Raw genomic sequence first — 15,518 nt, forward strand, 5'->3', positions numbered from 1 at the left:
GATTGTTGATTAAATCTAAATCTAATAGTTAGTTTCCTTGTGTTTTCAGATGCACTGGGTGTAAATGATAGCTTCTGCTCAATAGATGATGTTTGAATCTAGAAATGTTGTTAAATGAAAGGTTGTACATGGCTTTGAAACTATTTTACCCAAATTATCTTTTCTGCCTCATGGCCCGTGCATCTGGCTAGCAGGGGTGGTGGCTTGTAGGATGCTCCGGGCACATGCCTTGCAGTGTGTAGAGCCTTTGGCGGCATTCGGGCAGCTCTTCACATTCTCAAACCGGCACCCTGTGTCTTTTGTGTGATGTGTTTGGGGGCAGGACTGGCACAAGGTGGCAGTGAGCCCTGCTCCAGTACTACTAATTGGCCATTAGAGTTTAGGTTTGTGTACTTATTGACCATTAGAATTTAGTTCTGTGTACTTCTGTGTTAAGCTTTATAAATGACATCTATAAATGATTAAACTGACACCCATTAAGAGGTATAGACCATTTAAGACAATTTTTTTTAAATGTATTACACATCTCATCCTGTTTGGTTCCTCATAGGCTGAGTCTTTCAGTAATGCCCTCAATGCTGAAATAGGATTGGTTATTGTAAAACTAAGTTTGCATATATTCATCTATTGTTCTCAGTTGCTAATTAGCATACATAATCCTCTGCACATACACACACAGTTAAAAGCCTTTTGCTATTTCAAGTGGAAAGCAAAAAATCTTATGGGCATATGGAGCAATTAGTGGCAGAATATCAAAGCAAGCGGAGAGGGAATATGCAAAACAGGTCAGTGTCAACTTGTATCGTCTTCGTTAGGGATCTAACGAGAATATGGAAATGATTGTGGATGATATGAGCCAGGAAATTAATTGAGCCGCTTATCATGCTTAACCCTCTCATTACCAGAGGACACTTCAAGATACAAATGGTAAGTATTGCACTTCTAAATCTAAAATGTTTATTATACAGTTATACTGTACATGTTACAGACACATGAATGCAGCACACAATAATTTAATATCAGCATATGAAAAAGAGTGGTATCTTATATAGTGGACATTTTAACTTGAAATGGTATATATTGTAATGCTTTTCTATGGAAAATACTTATATTTGTAGGAATAGCGAAGTGAAAAAAATAAAATTATAATTTGTCCCCTCAATTTATTTACTTTGCATGGAGAGAATCTATCTATTTGTTCATCTCCCCCACTGTAAGAGTCTTAAATATTATACATCAGGCCTGGGCAGACAGTGTTGTGAGATTCATCCCTACATGCACTGTCAGATAGCTATTAGCTGATGCTGTACCTGGCAGGCACAGGCATAGCTATAGTGGGTGCAAGGGGTGCCATTGCTATCGGGCCCAGAGGCTTATATCATTTCTACAAAGTTTCCGATGTTGCCTACTAAGAAATTGGGTCCGACCCATCTTTGTCTCTCTCAGTAAAGTTACACACTGATATGTTCCATCTCCCACACTTCAGTTTAATGCTCACAGGTACATATGATAAAATCAGTAAGCCCAGCACTGAAGCCCAGCACTGTCGGAGAGGGAGAGTGGGCTTCTCCATGTTTACTGTCTTTGTGAAGCTGGGGGGCTGGAATTGGGTTTGGAGATTAGGACTGTCCCAGAAAGGGACAGTGTGCCTAAATTAAAAAGATCTCTACTCAAAATGGAATGTCCTGCATTAGGAAGTATTCTTCTAATATAGAAACTGGTTGGTCCCAGCTCCCTGTGTGGTATAAAATGAACTGGAGGCACTGTGTGGTATAATGTGTACTGGCAGCACTGCGTGGCATATAATGAGCTGAGGGAATACAATGTGGCATAATATGAACTGGAGGCACTATGTGGTATAATGTGTACTGGCAGCACTGCAATGTGGCATATTGTGAACTGAGGGAATACAAAGTGGCATAATATGAACTGGTGGCACTGTGTGGTATAATGTGAACTAGGGCATTTGTATGTGGTATAAAATTAACTTGGGCACTACTATGGGGCATAAAATGAACTAGGGCACTATTATGGGGCATAGTATGAACAACCACTGTGGAGAGAGTGTCTCTCTAGAAGCATTGGGGAGGAGTTGCTCCAAAATGTTGCTACCCACAAAGTTCTGGCTACGCCCCTGCTGGCAGGGTATGCTTGGACTTGTAGAGTCACAGCACCTGAAGAGTCACAGGTTGGCCAAACCTGCTATTCATGGTGAGCAGAAACAGGCAGTAAATACAATTTTACTTAAATATCAGCATGGAGTAACACATTGCTAACATTCACACAGAACCAGCAACTCTCAGATTTTACTACTTAAAGGTTTTTGAATAAAATTAACACATTGTTTAACTGAAAATGGCTCTGTCATTTAGTATTCCAATGAATAGTCAAAGCAAAATACAGTTTTAGGCCAGTTGTTAATGTGCCACTATGGTTTTCAGTGACTGAAATTAAATAAATGCTCTCAAATACATGGTGGGTAGATGGCCTCCTTGGGATATTCAGTGGTGACCAGGAAAGTATTTACAAAGTGTACTTAAAATTCACATGAAGTTCTGGTTTTACATCACACGCCAGATTCAGGATTTCCAGTAACACTTTTTCCTTATATTTCTGGTAGTTGGAATTGTATGCCTGCATCTTCTCACCGGTCTGTTCATCAATCTTCACTGCAAGGTTACCCTGTGATCCCATTATCTGGGGAAATATAAACAGAGTATGTAAATGTTATCCCATAAATGTATTAATGATAATAATGTTAATAGTACAAAAAATACCTTTCAAAACATCCCATATACATATTGCTGAAATTAGCTAAATATCCCAAGTAGACCTCTGGACTTCTCTAAAAAGACTCTTGAGCATCACTAAGCATAACAATTATGTAGTTTAGAATCCATGTTAACATTTAAGGGTATCTCTAGATAAAATATGTTTCTTATGCTGGGTACACACTTACCGATGTTTACCCGGACAATATGTCGACAATTGAACAATGTAATGAACGACAGAACAATACCTCGTTCCGTCCTTCATTACCTGTAACGGCGCCGCATGAGATATCGTCCGGTTGGCTGCATGGCACGATCTATTGTTTTGATCCACGTTACCTGGAACGATAGATCATTCAAAGGATCGCGTAGTGTGTACCTGGCTTTACACATAATCCCCACCCACACCCCACAACATCCGAAATGTGAGGGTGAGGGTTCCATGCCAGGAGCATTGCTGCACCTCCAGTTGAGTACCTTCACTCTGACCACTCAGCGAATGCGTTAGAAACTTGCAGAGCTTTGTCTATACCTCTCCCTCACTTGGAAGTCAGTTCTTAGACAAAAAACGTTGCAGGCTGATAAGAGCAGGATCTCCTGCACAGTCGGGGTTACTTGATTTTGGATGCCAATGATTAAGCTAGTTGTAAAGCGGGCAAAATATACTGTAGTCAAAAATACTTGAGTCACACTTTAACTTTGTTTTTAACTTTTATTCACAGGAAAGTTTATCACATTTTCCCTTTATGTTTTTTTGTAAATGTACAAGATTATTTGATTGCCTGTGGGTGTCACTTACAGAGGTCTGGATGCGCCGGAAGTCACTCTCTCTCTTAAGCTTGTACTGGTCAATCTCTGCTATTGCCTCTTCTTTTGCTTGCCTTAAGCGTTTATTTTTCCCTATACATAAAAAAACACATTTAAATTGTAGTGCAAAAGACCCCAGATTTACTAATATATTATTATGCCTAAAACACATGCAAAATATACTAGTTTTAAAATAAAAATATATTTGAATTGTCTTTGCCACTGAACATTGTTATTTGAAACTTTTAGATTTCCAGAGCTTATTCACTGTTACATTCAGCAACAGATACTTGCTGATTTATGTAAGTACACATTACGGGATAAAAAATATATCTGCGCTAGGGGTGTGCACCGGACACTTTTCGTGTTTTGTGTTTTGGTTTTGGATCTGGATCTTTCTTCGTGTTTTGGATCTGGATTGGTTTTGCCAAAACCACCCTTCCGTGTTTTGGGTTCTGGGTTTTGTGTTTTGGATCTGGATTTTTTCTTAAAAAATAAAAAAAAAACGCTAAAATCACATAAATGGGCCTTTTTTTGTTCCTACGCTATTAATAACCCCAATAACATTAATTTCCACTCATTTCCACTCTATTCTGAACACCTCACACCTCACAATATTGTTTTTAGGCCAAAAGGTTGTACCGAGGAAGCTGGATGACTATGCTAAGCGACACAAGGGGGCGGCACAAACACATGGCCCATCTAGGAGTGGCACTGCAGTGGCAGACAGGAAGCCAATCAGCGTTATGGTGCCCATTTGCATGTAGCACGAACCCGGGAGATCCGTGCTACATGCATCTGTGTGATTGGCACAGAGCAATGACAGGTCCGTGAGACCCGTCTGTGCTGCTGTGGTAAAAAAAAAAAAAAAAAACCTGTGTAAAAAAAGAAAAAAATGGCGTGCACCCCCCCAAAAAAGAGCAACCAGCCCCGGGCATTAGTAACCCAGTGCTGGGTGTGCTTAAATACAGGGGACAAACGACGTAGGGGTCCCCTGTACTTAAGCACAACCAGCACCGGGCTAGTCAGAACCAGCGCTGGTTGCCAAAATACGGGGGACAAACGACGTAGGGGTCCCCTGTATTCTGCGCAACCAGCTCTGGGCTCTGATCCGGTCCTGGTTCTGGAAATATAGGGGACAAAAAATGAGTAGGGTTCCCCTGTATGTTCCAGAACCAGCACTGGACTTTTTCTAGCGGGGGGCTGATGCCACAGCCAGGGGAGCCCTTTCACCGGGCCCCCCAGCCGCAGCATCAACCCTGACCGCTAGTCAGCCCAGGCCGGGGATCCCTGGAGAGCTGGGGACCCCCCCAATAAAGGGGTCACCCTCTCCAGGGCACCCCAGGCCCAGGCTGATAGCCCGGGGCTATCCCCGCCACCCCTGGTGGCGGTGGGTGGCGGGTTGATTGTGTGGTGTGGTGTAAATAAAGAATATCAAACATTGTCTTTACAAGTAGAACTGCAAGTCCCAGCTAGCCTGCCCCGCATGCTGGTACTTGGAGAACCACAAGTACCAGCATGCAGGGCATTAAGGGCCCACTAGTACCTGTAGTTCACCTGTAAAAAAAATGTTTAAAAAAACACAGGACACACACACCGTGACAGTATAAGTTTATTAAACATACATACACACACACACATGTACACATACTCACCTATGTAACCTGTAGCATCGGTCCACTTGTCCGGTAAAGTATCCCTAGGGGACCTGTGAAAAAAAACATACTCACCATCTCCTATGCGAGGTTCTGTCCTCTTCGTTCCAAAGTAGGCATCCCCGGACTTGGCAAAAAAAAAAAACGAAAACGCGATCCACGAACTTAGTACCGTTCTATAGAACGGTACTTCCCGAATGAGAGCTTAGCGGCGGGGTATCACCATGGAAACCCCGCTGCTAAGCGTTCATTGGCTGAGAGAGGTCATCTCCCGTCTCTCAGCCAATGAACGGCTCCCTCCATTGTAGTCAATGGTGGGAACCGCAGGGTAAACTTTAATAACCTTGCGGCTCCCAGCATTGACTACAATGGAGGGAGCCGTTCATTGGCTGAGAGACGGGAGATGGCCTCTCTCAGCCAATGAACGCTTAGCAGCGGGGTTTCCATGGTGATACCCCGCCGCTAAGCTCTCATTCGGGAAGTACCGTTCTATAGAACGGTACTAAGTTCGTGGATCGCGTTTTCGTTTTTTTTTTTTGCCAAGTCCGGGGATGCCTACTTTGGAACGAAGAGGACAGAACCTCGCATAGGAGATGGTGAGTATGTTTTTTTTCACAGGTCCCCTATGGATACTTTACCGGACAAGTGGACCGATGCTACAGGGTTACATAGGTGAGTATGTGTACATGTGTGTGTGTGTGTGTGTGTGTGTATGTATGTTTAATAAACTTATACTGTCACGGTGTGTGTGTCCTGTGTTTTTTTTAAACATTTTTTTACAGGTGAACTACAGGTACTAGTGGGCCCTTAATGCCCTGCATGCTGGTACTTGTGGTTCTCCAAGTACCAGCATGCGGGGCAGGCTTGCTGGGACTTGCAGTTCTACTTGTAAAGACAATGTTTGATATTCTTTATTTACACCACACCACACAATCAACCCGCCACCCACCGCCACCAGGGGTGGCGGGGATAGCCCCGGGCTATCAGCCTGGGCCTGGGGTGCCCTGGAGAGGGTGACCCCTTTATTGGGGGGGTCCCCAGCTCTCCAGGGATCCCCGGCCTGGGCTGACTAGCGGTCAGGGCTGATGCTGCGGCTGGGGGGCCCGGTGAAAGGGCTCCCCTGGCTGTGGCATCAGCCCCCCGCTAGAAAAAGTCCAGTGCTGGTTCTGGAACATACAGGGGAACCCTACTCATTTTTTTCCCCTGTATTTCCAGAACCAGGACCGGATCAGAGCCCAGAGCTGGTTGCGCAGAATACGGGGGACCCCTACGTCGTTTGTCCCCCGTATTTTGGCAACCAGCTCTGGTTCTGACTAGCCCGGTGCTGGTTGTGTTTAAGTACAGGGGACCCCTATGTCGTTTGTCCCCTGTATTTAAGCACACCCAGCACTGGGTCACTAATGCCCGGGGCTGGTTGCTCTTTTTTGGGGGGGGGGGCACGCCATTTTTTTCTCTTTTTACACAGGTTTTTTTTTTTTTTATTTACCACAGCAGCACAGACGGGTCTCACGGACCCGTTAGTGCTCTGTGTCAATGACACAGATGCAAGTAGCACGGATCTCCTGGTCCGTGCGTGCATCTGTGTCATTGAAATACACAGCAGCACAGACGGGTCTCACTGACCCATCTGTGCTCTGTGTCACTGTCAATCACACAGATGCATGTAGCACGGATCTCACGAGTCCGTGCTACATGCAAATGAGCACCATAATGCTGATTGGCTGAGAGCCGTGACAGACGGCTCTGTCAGCCAATCAGCACTTTGCCCATTAAAGGCAAAGGCATTTTTTTTTAAATGGCCGCTCGAGGCAAAACCTCGAGATCCGACAGCAGATCTCGAGGTTTTGCCTCGGGAGAGGGATCCGGGGCAGACAGGGAGATCCGAGCTTGGGCTCGGATCGCCCCGGATCCCCGAAGTTCGGGTGGGTTCGGTTCTCAGGGAACCGAACCCGCTCATCCCTAATCTGCGCTAATTGTATGCAGCAGCTCAATAGAATTTAGGTAAAACTTATAATGGAATGAGCTCTATATGTAATAAATATCGTGTATAACTATATAAATGTGGCACCTGAAAAAAGAAACAGGTTAAATAAATGTTTATAACTCCTTTATGGAGATAGTGTAGGTGGGTTCCGTTATACATTCACTGTGCCTTCTGATGAAAAACAGGAGGAAATTAACTTTCCCTACCTTGCCCTTTCTGCCAAGTCCGGTTCTTCCGTTCTCTCTCCAGAGAGATCGTGAGAGCCGCGGGTGGGAGAGCTGTCGACAAGGGCCGGATCCTGGCCCCTTGCTCCATGTGTGCCGCCGGCGTTTGGCTGTTAGCGACCGCTGTTGATGACATCAGCGGGCTTCTCCGCGGGCCTGCAGAGGGAGCGGCCGTGGATGCACAGTGTGTCTGGAACAATCACCAATTGCCTCCAACACGTTTCGTGCAAGTGCGCACTTTGTCAAGGATGGCATTGTTGTCAGCCTGGTATCTTTAAATACCCAGAAAACTTTATAGTATATATATGTGATAAAATGTAAAAAGTGTTAAATAGATAAATTAATGATTAAAAATGTAGAAGTTAATTTTCTAAAACAGCGTTCAGTTCTATTTCTATATTTAGTCCATGAGGTTGAAGGGTTTGTAGTTCATAAATCCATTTTGTTTCGGTTCTTCTTAAAGTTTTTACAACATCACCGCCTCTCCAATCCTGGGCTATTTTCTGGATAACAATGAAGTTCAGAACTGATCTTCATCCTACTTTTTGTTTGGCCCACGTACTGCAGTCCACATGGACACTCTAACAGGTATATGACCTTTTCACTTTCACAGCTTGTCGGCCACTAACAGCCAGACGCCGGTGGCACATGTGGAGAAGGGGCCAGGATCCGGCCCTTGTCGACAGCTCCCCCACCCACGGCCCACATGATCTCTCTGGAGAGAGAACAGAAGAACCGGACTTGGCAGAAAGGGCAAGGTAGGGAAAGTAAGTTTCCTCCTGTTTTTCATCAGAAGGCACAGTGAATGTATAACGGAACCCACCTACACTATCTCCATAAAGGAGTTATAAACATTTATTTAACCTGTTTCTTTTTTCAGGTGCCACATTTATGTAGTTATACACGACATTTATTACATATAGCACTCATTCCATTATAAGTACACATTACAGTTATAGAACAAATATTTTGGTAAAAACTAAGAATATATAATGTTACATTACTGTCAGGATATAAACCATATTAAATTGTATTGTGTGGTTTTTAATGTGCACCTCAGGTCACATACTAAATCGGGAAGCAGTCAGGAAGCCGACGGTCACAATGCCGACCGCCGGCTTCCCGTCTGTCTAATCCCGGCAAGTGTCAAATGACAGGTGTTGAAATACCAATGCCTGTCATTAGACCTACGCTGGGAGCACGACACCCAGCTTACCCACCGAAGGTGAGCCGGGCATCGGGTGCGGACAGCCGTTCGGGGGGGTTATGTTAGGGGCTCCCGGGGGGACTTAGGGTTAGGCACCCCCCCGGGAGTTTAGGGTTAGGCTACGGGTGGGGGGGTTAGGGTTAGGCACCCCCAGGGGGAGGTTAGGGTTAGGTACCCCCCGGGAGACTTAGGTTAGCTATACTTACTTTAATGATGATCTGGATTTCCACCTCTGCCGGGCTGCCGCTGTCGGGATTATCATTTAGTGGATTATCATTTAGTGGGTAAATCATACTGATCCCACTAAATCAGCCAGGAGTGTGCACTAACAAGGAATAAACTGTACTGTATCAACTGGATATTGATAATATAACAGAAGCCTTGAACAGGGTGACATTTAAATATTTAAACATTAAATCTATCATATGGGCAACATTTAAACATCACTGTCCTACAATCAAGTACCAGATATAAAAGATGATAGAAAAGAAAGAACTTTTGGAATTAACAAAAAGACTATGACATTGTCCAAAATTTCAATTAACCTATTTTAATCTATTGTTTAATAGCCAGATAATTGAATGGTTTTACCACATGTTTGTATACATTTCAGCACCTCCATGAATTGCTGGCTTTGTAGAACTGCAAGTGAAACTATACCCCTGGCTGCCACAGCATACTGGTGTCTGTAGAACTACAAGCTTCATCATGCCCTTACATGCAGATCCCACTGGGGCTTGTAGTGCCACATAGGGAAATACTAAAATACAAAAAAAAAGCACCCATACTTTAATTCAAATAAAATATCCACCATATACTCTATATGCATATTGGGCCTGATTCAGACCTGCTCACTGCTGGCGAGCACTCGCTATAAATCAGGGTGGGGATTTATTATTATTTTTTTAACCAGGCCACTCGCTAAGCTGTGGCTGACCACCCACAGCTTTTGCGAGCGGCCTGGAGCCCATCACGATTATCGCGACCGTCTGGCTTGCAAGGAGACCCTGTGGTAGGGTTTCAGCTCTTGCAAGCCCAAGTGGACTCCCTGATCTAATAGAGCAGGGAGTCCACTACTGACATCACGAGTGATGTCAGTATGGCCGCCCACAAACGCCAGGCGTTTCAACATCGACAGCCGCCCCGTCTTGTAGCGAGACCCATAGCGACGGAGCTGCCATCGCTGGACGGGTCTCGCGCATGCCCGAGGCGGCGCATGTGCAGAGGGGGACCATCGACCCGCTTGTGAGCGCTGTGCGTATGTGAGCGGGTCTGAATCAGCCCAACCCCATAGACCCCACATTTGATATAATTGAACTTCATTGATATAGTTTATGAACAAAGCTCATTAATATAATGGAGATTATTTATAAAGCACAAGGAGTCTATATGCAAAAAGCCAATCAGAGCAGCTTTCTAATGCTTTAGCCAAACAGAGCAAAGCAACCAGCACCAGGGGAGATACAAACAGCACCATCATTATCATGGATCTATGACAGGCTTACCTGTGGAAGCATCCATGAGCATGCCCTTACTGGCCTACCCCTTCCCTCCCCATTTCCACAGTCAAGGATTCACAAAAAATTTCCAGGGGGTCTGGGCACACTATTCAAGAGGGTAAATCACTCTCATAGATTTCCGACAGACTCACAAATATGGGGGAGAGTCTCCCTGCCCCCCAGGAAAGTGGACAATTCTCCCTTATCCTCAATACATTACATCAATGTGGCCTCGCATCCAGGATGTTTTGCCAAAATTGTGACAAAACATTGAACAGGGTAGGGCTGCAAAGACCAGATTTACTGGGCTATGCCCCCAACCCGCCAACCTGGACCGCCCTCTCTCAGAGAATGACTTGCCAATGTCACTAAGCATGGAGTAAATGTGATCTCATTTGTGTACTTTTTTGTTATTGTCTGGTAATCACCAGACATTAACTACTAAGGGGGCACATCATTTGAAAGAGGATAGTCCACTCTTTCCAGACATATTGTGCCCTTCCCCCTTCTATGGAAAAGTATTTTTTTATTGTAGCGTTGGGCAATATTGTCTGGTGATCACCGATGATCACCAGGCAATAGCTGCTAAGGGGGCCACATAAATTGATAGGGGGACTCTCCTCTTTTTTTATGGGAATGTCCCCACATTTACAAGTGTAATTATGGTAATGTTAGGGCAGGTAATTTTCACCCCACCATATAAAGAATATGTTTATTTTCTATAGCACATGGAATAATGTCTGGTGATCACAGCTGATAACCAGACAATAGCTGTACGGTGCATGGAAGGCCCATACTTTGCCTATTATGTACGGTGCATGGAAGGCCCATACTTTGCCTATGCTGTACGGTGCATGGATGGCCCATACTGCGCCTCACTCCTCCACTTGGCCTGTACACATTTCTACTCTTTTACAAACACCACCATGGGCTTTTACAATCCTGCTATTCGGCAGACATCTAGGCGTACAGTACCTTCTCAAATGTTTTGCTTTGTACTTTCTCTGCACTGTGGCACCATAACTAATTCTGCACTGCATACATTCCAGTGATAGCAGAATGCTTAGTATTAGTTACATATAAAACAAAGTGGAAAAGAAGGTAAAGAAGATGATGAGCACATAATTAAAACAGTGACAACAGATTTGAATTCACTTTTCTGGACCACACCATGCCCTCTCTATTTCTGGTTCACCAACAGACTTTCTTCTACCTGTGTGTAGTAGTAATTAGTCTGACCACCATGATCTTCTCTTCTGGGTTTCTAAAGTGAACCTATAGACAACAGACTGTGGATCCAGGCATTCTGTGAGAGTGCAGCCTATTCATTTCTTAGGAGGCTATAAATGTTTGGTCATGAATCGCTTGAATGATGTCACAGGTTCTAATTAAATAGACTTCCACATCATAAATATGCTAGATCAAGCCACACTTTTCTACTCTCCAGGAATGTCCAGGAGACTCACAAATTATGCGGAGTTCTCCTGGAAGAGCAAGCCACCGGGGTTCCATGTTCAGTCTGTGCGTTGGTGCCCCCCTCTTTCACCGGTGCATGTCCTGAGTAGACTGTGCCAAAGTCTTCTGCTCATGAGCTGATCTTCGGGAGCATAGCGCCTGTGTCATTTCCCCAATGACGTCAGTAGTGCACATACACAGATCTTCAGCAAAATGGCTATTTTCTCTGTGATCTCTACAGCAATAATGGGGAGGTAAGTATAGATATGCACCCATTATAGATATGTCTGTCCATACATGCCACCCTCCTGCATGCTGCCCACCGTGCGCCATGGATTGTATCATTATGACCACATCCCACAGCAATTCACCATATAGAGCAATGGGGGCGGGATCATGATGGTGCAAATCTTAGCATTACGCCCCCTGCCATTGCCCCTGGACCACCCAGTCAGCAAGCATGGATCATGCCTGTGCGTAGGTGCAGAGCCGTAACTAGACTTTTTGGTGCCCTGTGCCAGAAAGAGCATTGGTGCCCCCTCTATTTTTTAAATAGGTAGATAACAACCCAAAAAAGGGCAATGGCCTCATGGGGAATGGCAAGGGAAGAGATAGCAGAAGCCAGGAGATGCTGGGGATAAAATAAGAGGAAGCTACAAGTGAGAATGATAATAAACAGAAAATGAACAGGCCCAAATAGTGCCCCCTGCCCTGCGGTGCCCTGTGCCATGGCACAGGTCGCACTACCCTAGTTATGGCCCTGCGTAGGTGATGGGCATTTTAATCTGATCTTCCATTAAATCAGAAGGAAGATTTAACATATTTAAAATCCATTAGAGCCAATATATGTTTTGGCTACATGTTGAATAGAATGAGTGCACACCCATACTTGGTTTGTACCTAGTAAGCATTGCACTGCTTTTTATGACCATTTGTGCAATGATCTTTCTATTGAAATATAAATATATACAATTTTAACTATGCAAATAAGCAGATGAAAATAGTAAAAAGCACAAATAAAACTTTAAAACAGAAGCATTTCCTCTTTAAACACATAGCTGATTTACCACACACAATTAATGTAACCTAACAAATGTATTAAAACCTCAAACAGGAAGTAAAAATGATCTTACAGCTGGGGACCTGAGTCGCTACAACAAACCAAGCAGTGTAAACACAAGTTTCAGCATTTGGCACAGTGATAAATATATTTAAAATAGTATTATCCAACTATAGAAAATAAATATTCACAAATGGTCGCCTACACTGTGCATAAACTACAAACAGTTAAATGTCTAAGAATGCACAATTTGGTTGTGTGGCGTGTAAACACTGCAGGCATTCAGCACCAGCCTGATTCTGTGTGAAGTACACTCATAGCAGCCAATGTTTGTGGTAATAACAGCGTGCCTGTCAGTGCTAGCAGGCTGGGCCCTGATCTCACTGGGGCAGGAAGGACAGTCATATGCAGAGGTCACTGACTTACATTCGTCTTTTGCAGTGCCTGTGTAGAAAGAAAGAAAGAAAGAAAGAAAGAGAAAGAAAGAAAGAAAGAAAGAAAGAAAGAAAGAAAGAAAGAAAGAAAGAAAGAAAGAAAGAAAGAAAGAAAGAAAGAAAGAAAGAAAGAAAGAAAGAAAGAAAGAAAGAAAGAAAGAATGTTCAAAGCTACTGGGTGAAGAGCAGTGGATGTGTTCTTACACAATAAAGAAATACATAGATATCTTTGTGAATAGACACATATATGTTGTGTCTATGCAATAGTCTTTGAAATAAATCTGTTTTGGGGTTAGGCGGTGAACATATTGTTTTCTCTAGTAACTTTATGATCCTACAGAAAACCCTATAAAGTTTAAGTGAATTCTTGATCAAAGCCAGTGATCATTGTTGGGTCTCTTTGATATTACCTCCCTTTGTTAGTCTATCATTTCCAGATGCATTTATCTTAACATATTTGTGACCATAGAACAGTGAATAAAAAGGGTTTGTGATGCAGCTGGCTAGGTATTTGTGAAAAGGGGAAGGACAAATGTAGGAGCACATGTCTGGGATTAGACTGCTCCAGGGATACTGAGATGTAGCTGCCTTTATCTATGTGTCTAACAGAATGATAGAGATATATCTGCTCCAGATTATCAGGAAGCTGCAGCTCTAGGCCATTCTCACTATGGCCTCGTATACACAATATGGCGTCTGCAGTGTGTTGCATTGAATATTACAATGAGTTCCCTTTAATATATTATTTGCAAGCAGTAAGTGCTGCGTAAGGAGAACAGTTTTCATTTATACTCCTTATCAGCTTGCTAGATTTTCTTTTTTGCTAAAATGTATTTAAGAACTTCCATAAAATACATGTAACATTCACTGCAACCACAAACAATGAGCACAGCATGCACTAGCTTCATGCTTTCATGGTCTGTGCTGCTTTAATGCATGTGTTACACAATGGCCGTTCTCCATGAATTATAATGATACCTATTTATTAATGTGGTTTAGCAGGATACCAGCACGCCTGAATGCACTACAGCACAGTGCATCATTGGTGTCAGCGTCTGCGCAGCCTTAGGCATCAGCCCTGTGTCACTGGTTGAGCAAGTAAATGAAAACGAGTGGTTTGAAAATATTCAGTGAAACATAGCTCCATTAAAATGTACCGGGGATGTTAGTTAGGAATAGGAATCAGATAAAATAATAATAAAATATGCAAAATATATGTTCTGTTAAGTGACAATTTAAACCAGGTAATGTTATGCAGATATATTTACTGAGAAGCTATCTAATCATTTGCAACTATTACTTTAAAATAGTATAAGGCATACAGAGACTATAACATTCTGTATATTACAATAGTGTTCCAAACTTTCAATTATCACAAGAAAGCTAACATAAACATAACACATAATTACCAATCACACATCCTGATGCCAATAACCCTAAAACAACCTATGATTATATTAATCACAATTTACAATACGAATGAACTCACTTTTTTTGGCTTCTTCAAGTTTGTCCTTTGCTCTCTTCTCTGCCTGAAGGAGTTGCTGGATGCCCTGGGACTGGCTGGCCATTGTTACACTGCTGATGTCTTGTCTCTGCCCCTGCTTCAGTTCTTCATCAGAGATAGGCTGGTCCTTTTATCCTGACATCTCTCTGCCCAATGTTGCCACAACATTGAGTGGTTACCTGTAGAACTGGATGGGGCACTACAAGACTGGTTTGAGTCTGCACTGGTAAAAACTAAGCGTAACATGCTTATATGACTATTGCTTTTTCCTCACTCGTATTTATCTCCATCTCTGATGGACAGGCAGACAGTGGGTCTGATTCAAAGGCAGACACAATGGCGATATTTGCAGAGTTGAACTTTTTTTATTTTGCACTACGCATGCGTCAGAGTTGCCCTGCGCACAAGCCATGGTCTGATTACTGACGGCGGTCGCAGTGTGGACACAGAGTGATTGACAGTCAGTGATTGTTTGTCAGCGGTAACGCAGTGCAGATAGAAATGCAGGTGTATCATGACCATTGCAGGGTCATGTCTGTGACTGCATCTGTGTGCACAGGCCCTGATGCAGCTTCAGACGGAACAGCTAAGCTGCTCGCAAGCAGCTTAGCTATTCCATGTGCTGACATGGTAATGCAGCACATTATCTATCTATCTATCTATCTATCTATCTATCTATCTATCTATCTATCTATCTATCTTTCTCAGGCTTGCCTACCCTCCTGATTTGGCCGGGAGCCTCCCGAATATCGGTGCCGCTCCCGGCCCCCAGGAATGGCGGTCGCCGACCCTCCCAGCCCCCCCAGGGGGCGGGGCCACAATGATGCAGTCACACCCCCGGCCCTTCCCCCAATACTTCATCATTGCTTGGCCACGCCCCCCCGCTGTAAGTAGACAGTCAGCTATCTATCTATC

At 43.8% G+C, this 15,518-nt stretch overlaps 1 protein-coding gene across 1 annotated transcript; it reads right to left on the reverse strand.

The window, feature by feature from the left end:
* Nucleotides 1–578: 578 nt before the first annotated feature.
* On the reverse strand, nucleotides 579–14,692 carry ATP6V1G3 (ATPase H+ transporting V1 subunit G3). The gene is made up of 3 exons (XM_088474065.1): nucleotides 14,586–14,692; nucleotides 3,571–3,671; nucleotides 579–2,697 (listed from the first exon to the last, which is right to left on the reverse strand). The coding sequence occupies exons 1-3, from the start codon at nucleotides 14,665–14,667 to the stop codon at nucleotides 2,524–2,526; spliced, it is 357 nt and encodes a 118-aa protein (XP_088330191.1). The 5' UTR covers nucleotides 14,668–14,692; the 3' UTR covers nucleotides 579–2,523.
* Nucleotides 14,693–15,518: the final 826 nt, after the last annotated feature.

Source organism: Taudactylus pleione, unplaced genomic scaffold, assembly GCF_031769625.1.
Source record: "Taudactylus pleione unplaced genomic scaffold, aTauple2 ptg000146l, whole genome shotgun sequence".
NCBI lineage: Eukaryota > Metazoa > Chordata > Amphibia > Anura > Myobatrachidae > Taudactylus > Taudactylus pleione.

What these genes read in the sequence shown, in the direction of transcription:
- ATP6V1G3 (XM_088474065.1), bottom strand. Translation starts at nt 14,667, where the DNA reads ATGGCCAGCCAGTCCCAGGGCATCCAGCAACTCCTTCAGGCAGAGAAG. An exon ending in ACTTGAAGAAGCCAAAAAAA is followed by an intron (nt 3,672 to 14,585) that starts GTGAGTTCATTC and finishes TTTTATGTATAG; the next exon opens with GGAAAAATAAACGCTTAAGG. An exon ending in TCCGGCGCATCCAGACCTCT is followed by an intron (nt 2,698 to 3,570) that starts GTAAGTGACACC and finishes ATATTTCCCCAG; the next exon opens with ATAATGGGATCACAGGGTAA.